At 48.0% G+C, this 8019-nt stretch overlaps 2 gene segments (V, D, J or C); both read left to right on the top strand.

The window, feature by feature from the left end:
* Nucleotides 1-245: 245 nt before the first annotated feature.
* On the top strand, nucleotides 246-1889 carry LOC122465517. The segment is given in 2 exon segments: nucleotides 246-881; nucleotides 985-1889. Coding segments are annotated over 2 exon segments (648 nt in total).
* A 940-nt stretch (nucleotides 1890-2829) lies between these two features.
* Nucleotides 2830-4202, top strand: LOC119566004. The segment is given in 2 exon segments: nucleotides 2830-2845; nucleotides 3817-4202. Coding segments are annotated over 2 exon segments (402 nt in total).
* Nucleotides 4203-8019: the final 3817 nt, after the last annotated feature.

Raw genomic sequence — 8019 nt, 5'->3', positions numbered from 1 at the left:
CTGCAAGCCTGAGTCAGCTGACCCGGGCTCTGAGATTCGTTGCTGTTGGTTTGTCATTGCAGTGTAGATGTACCCTTAGGTGCTTCTGGAAATATTATCCATGTCTCTCCCCTTGATCTATCATTATAGGTGCAGGACTCCCAATAAACTAATCAGTGACTGATATTGCTCAACAGTCCTGATAATTACAGGTCACTAAAGAGTACTGTGTTTAATACCCAATGAATCAGCAGTCAGATTTGAAAACAAAAACCCTGCTGCCTTAGTACATATACAGTCAGCACGAAGTGAGTTTGATTTATTGATTCCTATCAGCTAAGGAGAGGGAGGCAGATCTGATGAAAACCGACCTAAGGAAAAACAGCTTTTTATGTGCAGTTGTGGAAAACAACTCACCCTGGGAAGCATCTAATGCAGAGTCTGGTTACTTGGGGGTGTTTATAGTATTGTTATCTGGGATGATTTTTAAAACCATTCTTCCCTTTAATTTTTTTTTCTCCCAATAAGTGTTTGTCTGGTCACTGTTCTTTAAATATAAGTTTGCAAAACAGCTGTGAAAAGTAACATGTGCCCCATTGTGACCACTAGAGGGCACGATGTGAACACAAATTGTTCCAGCAGTCCAGACTATGAGGGATGCTAGAGGAATAACAAACTCAAGTCAGATGTAAGGTGATGTGCTGTGAAATACAGAGACTGGGTATCATATGGATCCATTAGTTTGCATATTTACAGAGCACCTGACATTCCTCTATTGTGCTGGGCAGCTATAAACAGTTCCCTTTACAGGTTAGAGTCAGTTCTCTAGGATCTGTCAGTGAAGACCTCCAAGATGACAGTTCTCACTCGCTGTCTCTGGTTACTGCTTCTCTGGGCTCAGGGTAAGGAAAATACTTCTCAGTCATTCAAATGAAGTAAGATTGAGTTTAACAGCTTATGCCCACATTTTTTCTCTGTCTTTCTCCATTCTCTCTACCTATCTAGGCTCCAGGGGGCAGATTGTGCTGACTCAGACTCCAGAATCCCTGGCAGTGTCTCCAGGAGACAGAGTCACCATCAACTGCAAAGCCAGCTCCAGTGTTAGCACCAGCTACATGGCCTGGTACCAACAGAAATCAGGGCAAGCTCCTAAGCTCCTTATCTACAGCACTTCCACCCGTCCCTCTGGGATCCCAGACCGGTTCAGTGGCAGTGGGTCTGGCACTGACTACACATTCACAATCAGCCGGGTTGAAGCCGATGATGCTGGAGATTATTACTGCCAGCAGAGTCACAGCTACCCTCTCGCAGTGATAAAGACCAGTACAAAAACCTCCCTGCCATTGTTTCACTTACGTAGAAATCACAGCTTCTATTTAACTGTTCCTGTTTCTGTGAAAATCAATAGGATAGTGATGGAACGAGGACAGCGACTGTTACAAATGGGAGCAGGATGGTTACCAGGAGGCTGCAGGGAGAGTACTGGGTCCATTGTTGTTGGAGATTGTCAGCTTTTGCCGTGGTGGGGCTGGGCTTCAATAGCTCTTAAAGAAGCCATGGGAAGCCCATGCTCATGTAACTATTTCCTGATGTTGACTGTCTAGCTACTACTGACCAGTGTCTCATCTACTGGTGAGAAGGGTTCAGCAGGACAATTCTGGCAGTTTCTTGATTCCTCTGATTTCCTTGACTCAGGTCAGTCTGGCTATAGGCCGGAGCCTGGGGTAGAAATGGCACTGGTTGCACTGGCTGATCATCTCCTCCCAGCCATGGACAAAGAGAAAGGGTGAAATCCTGGCCCTCTTGATGTCAGTGGGAGTTTTGCCGTTGATTTTAATGGAGATAATTGAGGAGACACAGGCTGTCATGCATTCAGCTTGCTGGTGCCACCCAGTTCTAAATCTCCATCACATCCGATCCAGCCGGAGCAGTGGAACAAATGACCAATACATGCAGGAACTCAGAGAATGCAACTTTCAGGAAGCACTTGCTGAGACAGTGTACACAGATGTAGGAATAAAGCCTGAGTATTGCACTCTCCCAGCTCTGGCTATTTTAAACTCAGAAACTGAACAGCCTTTAAAATCCCAGCCTGAGGGCCTGATCCAAAACTCTTTGAAATTAGCAAGAGTCATTCCAATGACATCAGTGGGCTTTGGGTCAGACCCTCAGAACCATGTCTTGCTAGATAAGCAGCATCTCCTGCTCTGTACTGAATATCTTCACACATTGACATAAGCAGTCCTGTGCTGTTTGAGTGATTTGTAGACATAATACAGAAACCAAGATGTACTATAAAATGTACATAAGCTTCACACTGAGGTAACCATTCAACACCCAAATCATCTCACAGTGAACTTTTAAAAGTGTATTTGGGGATCCTGTTTACCAGGGAATTCAGTGAGACCTTTAGCATTGACTTCACACAACATGTGATAGATGTCAATCACTCGCTTAATGCACTTCTGGAAAGTGCTCAGATACTACAGGGATGAGCACGGAATAAGTACCCATATAGAATAGAATAGAATCGGGTCTTCATCAAGTAATAAACCTTTATGCCATGAGTACAGAGTACTACCACAAAGGGACTGTGCTCCCAGGCACTAACATAAAGGAAGTACCTCCATAAGCAGAGAGAATGTGAAACTAGAAATGGAAAATTTGTGATCTTCGAACTCTCGGTATAAGATGAGGGTGGGCTAGAGATGTGGGGTGGATAGCTATAGCAAGGCCCATTCAGAGTTTACTAACTTTGAAACACCTTTGATCATTGCAAGTCCTGTCTTCTTGACAGAGGCAAAACACTTCTTCAAAAATATGTGAATTTGCCTGAGTCAGGACTGCAGGATGAGGTCCTTTGAAGGTAAAGCATCTCTTTCTCATGTACAAAGATCCAGGGATCTTTCTCATGCTAAACTGTACGCTCTCCTGGTCCAGACCCAGGTCTTTCTATCTATTCTGTAAAGTTCCTAGCGTACACTGGAGTGTTGTAAAAGTAATAACCGATAATCAAACTCTAGCCACATACATGTTCTCACATGGCACCCGGCACCATGTTATCTGACCACGCCTGACTGACCATAAAGATATATTTATCTCTATATCAAACTGCCTGAGTAAAATGACTTGTACACAAACAACAGGTGTGGAAAAGTCTCTGTCCTGGGTTAGGGAGTCTTGAATTCTCTTCCTGGCTCTACTGCTGACCTGCAGTGGGACCTTGGGCAAGTTCAACTCATTTCGCAATCATTTAATTCTCTTGGGGAACAGAAATCATCAGAACTTGTGATTTTTATTTTACTAACTGAAGCAAGCAGATTACAGGAAATCCCTAACGATTAACTATTCTTATTGTATATACATTAGAAAAGTTCAGTAAACATCTCTAGATTTCTCAGAGTGTTCTAGGGTGAAAGAGCTGGCGTCACTAAATCTGCTGGATTATTTCCATTTAACTAGGAACGTGCACACACGTCTCCTGTTAACCTATCTCATGCTTAATGAGACAGATTGACAATCAGCTGTTTCCTCCTGATAATAAAGCCCTGAAGCACACAGGAAGCTAGTGAGTATAATTTAGCCCACTCTCTGATTTACATATCTTTCCATACGTGACAGTTAATAAATTCTAAAATTCTTCCCAGTGTTGCAGTTTAACAATTAGTGTCAAAGAAACTGATCTAGAAGGAACATGATTTTACAAATGCATTTGCTCTGGCTGCTGTTCTCTGTGTTTGGAGGTAGGTAACACAGCTCTCTTCATTGATTGAACTTCTCACCACTTGTTTTGATAAGAGATTCAGGGAAAAGGTTTTTATTTCTCTCTTTTCCTAGAATCCAGCGGGCAGATTGTTATCACTCAGACACCTGCTTCTGTGACGGTGCTTCCAGGAGAGACAGTCACCATTCAGTGCAAGGCGTCCAGCTCCATTAGCAATGAAATGGACCTATATCAATTCAGATCAGGAGAGGTTCCCAAGCTCCTAATTTATCATGCCACCAACCGTTTCACCGGGGTCCCCGATCGATTCAGTGGTCGATACAGCGGCACCGACTTCACATTCACCATTAGTGGGGTGCAGGCTGATGATGAAGGTGAATACTACTGTCAGCAGGACTACACAACCCCGCTCACAGTGATACAACTCAATGCAAAAACTTCATTCGTGCTGCAGCCTTCTTGGCGTGAAGGAGAAGGAAACAGCTGCAGTTGTTTCTAAACGAATGCATGTGCAAAGTTTCAAATGAGAATCATCCCTACAGTGGAAGCCTCCCAATGGACTTTCAGATGATTGGATTTATTCCTCTGAAATTCTTTCTGAAATCATTGTCTCAACTAGCAGGGGCAGGCGCTGTACAGGAAGTAGTCAAGATACACCAGCCAATCCCAATATCACACAGTCACGATAACTAAAACCAGATGGCCTTCCCCACTCCCAAAATAATTTCTACTGAATTTTTTTGTAAAATAAACCATATTTTTTCTTTGTGCACATGTCTTCCAGATCCTCTGTGGTTAATATTTTCAGCAACAATCCTCTGTGGTTAATATTTTCAGAACCATGATTATTAGCGCTGCGTTCCCATAGGCTGTCTCGACACTTACGGTGGCATCTAGATCACAGGGACTTCATTTGTAGCTACACGCCACAGTGAAAGGTTCCAGCAGCGGGGAAAGCTCCACCAGCTCCCCTCTGCTGGGGCCTTTCACTGCAGTGAAAAAAGGGTCTGGCTTGGGTAGGCTGCGGGGAAAGGCTCTCGCAGCAGGGAGGCAGTGGGACACGTGCTGTTAAAAATACCGGTGTAGACTTCGGAGGCACTGCTTGGGTCAGCAGAAAGACTGTGAAGGGTGCATACTCTGGTGGTTCAGGTATGTAGGGCATTCTACTCCACTCACCCAAGCCGTGATTTTCTGTCTACACTGCTATTTATACCTGTTCTACCTGGGTACCCAGGGTCTGTACTCCACATGACGCCGTATGTACAGACGTATCTTTAGGGTGACATTGACCCAAGGCTGTTACGGCTGTTCTAGGCCCCACACCATGGGATTTCCACCGCATGGGGATGGGCAATTGCTGAGCAGGTGATTAAATGGAGGGAGAAGAGGCCAGGTTAAATTGGAACTGGGGCCCATGTTCACATGAGCCATGTGGTTACAAACCCCTGTGCAGGGCGTGAGCTGGGGTTACAGCCCTATTGCAGTCCGTAGAGCTGGACAAAAAAATGTTTGACTGAAATGTTGTTGTCGTGGGTTTTTTTGGACAAAAAAATGTGGATTCGGTGATGTTCCTTAATCGCTGATTTAAAAGCATTACTTGAGAATGAACTTCCAAGGGAAATGACCATTCATCTTAGAGCAGGTGTCTGCCAAACTGATCTTTTCTAATAACTGAACTGCGGACGAACATACCCCTCAGTGCAGTCTCAGAGATACACAGGCACATGCCGTCTACTTGACCGCAGTACTCCCTTAGTGCACCTGGAGTATAACAATAATTTTAGCCCTTATACAGCATGTTACAGCCTCCAAGCAGGCAGAGTACAAACATTTACTCACTTGCTTCTAACCTGGATCCCAATTCTAACCCTCTGAAGGGGCAAGTCAATACCCCTGACAGACACAGGCACATTTCCTTCCCTGTCCCAATTCTCCACCCAGCTAACAGGTAAGGTCCAGGGACACTCATCTTCCACTCTCCTCGCCTTCCCACCCTGCTGACTAGACACAGCCATAGGCTCACAAGGCTGCCTAGGCTCATCCAGACTTTCCTTACCAACACCTTGCCACTCCCCACAGATCCCCTGCCCTGCCTGTGTCTCCCCCCACTCAGCTGGGGTCTTATCTTCCCCCTTGCTCAGCACTGCCCTTGCTGTCCCAGTGGGGGTAGGCAGCGAGCTCGCTGCTTTCCTCATAGCATCAGAGCCAGCGTGAGCCCCTTCTCCAGTGTGCAAGGGGGCAGGGAGCATCTCTCTGTCCCACCCAGCCCCAGGGGTCTGGTTACAGGCAGGCAGGTAGCCTGAGCCTAGCCGCTCCTCCCCCATGCCAGCCAGGTCATCTGCATTTTCACTGACCATTTCCCTCTCCACCGATTGGTTCCCTGGGTTCAAATTCAAACCCTTGGCAGTTACAGGAGCAGGGTCTGGATCCTGTCCCAAAGAGACACAGTCACCCCACAACAGGGTCTCGCAGCCGATATCCCGGAGAACCCCAACAACCAGCCAGCCTGACCCCTCCTGGGTCTGCACAGGGATCTGGGCAGTAGGCAGGGCGAGGGGTTTCGTCCCTGGGACCCTCACCCAGCTCACTCAGCCCCTCAGCCTCTGAGGCTGCACCATCCAGGGCCTGACAACAGTTCTCTCTGTCCCAGGATCTCACCACCCCAGGAATGTCTCCCCATTGACCATCACCTTCCGCTCCCCCTGGGGGTCCGAGGGGCCCGACCCCAGGAAACTCCACACAGACATATAGGTTGGGGTCAGGAGTGGGAGCCTGTCCACCTCCCCACCCATCTGGCTGACGGAGTCTACGGCCTTGGGACCCAGCAAGGGAGCTAGACACCGGGGCTTTTCTGCAGGGTCCCCCTGGTTCAAATCTCCAGCCTGCTTAAAGGCAGTAAGGTGGGCATCCACATCCCCCCACTCCTTAACCAGGGGCAGCAATTTAGTCTCGAGGTTCCCTGCGGAACTGGCCCCCCGGGGTCTATCCCCACTCACCCCTGGGAGGTCCCCTAGGCCTCTCCGCTCCCCCACCGCCAGTTCATGCTGCTGCTGCTTCTGCAGCTCTTTCTCGGGCTCTCGCTGTCTCTCACAGTCCTCTGGCTCTCTCGGACTCAGCTCCAATCCATCCATCTCCGATCCCCGGATGGGGAACCCGATCGTGAAGACCCTCGTCTGGTCGGGGACAGGAGTCTTGGCGATGCCTGGCTACCACTCCAGCTGCTCCCAGATCCTGCTATAGCCCCATTTGGGGTCAGGAATCTGTCCCTTAGAGCGGTCATCCTCCTCCAGCTGCATGATGAACTGTGCTTTGGTGAACTTTCCAATGCTCAACCCTCTCTTTCTGCACAGGGTTACAATGTCCTTCTTAAGGAGATGGTGACAGGCCGTCACCCCGCTCTTCCCAAGTTGTTGTGGACTCACAGGCCTGTGTGCTCTCAGCTCCCCACGGTTTCCAGGGAGAACCCCTAGTGTGCCAGCCCTTCTTGAGGTCACCACCTCTTTGCCAGGGTCGAGCTGCAGACTCCTCCGCCCCTTGGACTGCTCGCTGCAATCCCCAGGGGAACCCTGTTACTGCAAAAGTCCTTCTCTCTCCCAGGGCCAAGCCGCAGGCTCCTCCACCCCTGAGCCTGCTCACTGCAGTCCCCAGGGGGACCCCATTACTGCACAGTCCTTCTCGCTGGTCACACACTCCCAGGAGTTAACCACCCCCTGAAACCGTCTCTCTCTGAATCTTCAGCACGCCTGGTCCCCGTCAATCCCCCTTCGTTTTACTGCTCCCCAGTCACTTACTGCAGGAAGCGCCGTCCACGGGGTGCAGTACATCCCACCGCTGCCACCAGTTGTCACGGAGTCCCTGGGCGATACTCTGGAACTGCTCCCCATGAAGCCAGTCAGGACTCTGGGGCAGTCACCTTTCTGTGAGCAGCCTGTCTTCAGGACACACAGCTCCCACAGCTTCCACCTTCCTGGGTAAAGATGTTATTTTGAAGTATGATGTTTTTCCATTCATTGCAATGGCATTACATGGAGACCTTGCTAGAAAATTGGAGCAGACAGAAACCTATTTTTAAACATGATTTGCAACATAAATAATGGATTTCAGAGTAGCAGCCATGTTAGTCTGTATTCACAAAAAGAAAAGGAGTACTTGTGGCACCTTAGAGACTAACAAATGTATTTGAGCATAAGCTTTCGTGAGCTACAACTCACTGCATCCGATGAAGTGAGCTGTAGCTCACGAAAGCTTATGCTCAAATAAATTTGTTAGTCTCTAAGGTGCCACAAGTACTCCTTTTCTTTTAACATAAATAATGA

The sequence above is a fragment of the Chelonia mydas genome, chromosome 4 (genome assembly GCF_015237465.2).
Source record: "Chelonia mydas isolate rCheMyd1 chromosome 4, rCheMyd1.pri.v2, whole genome shotgun sequence".
NCBI classification, from domain to species: domain Eukaryota; kingdom Metazoa; phylum Chordata; order Testudines; family Cheloniidae; genus Chelonia; species Chelonia mydas.
Note: the sequence above shows the minus strand (reverse complement) of the source record. Positions and strands in the feature narration are given on the sequence as shown.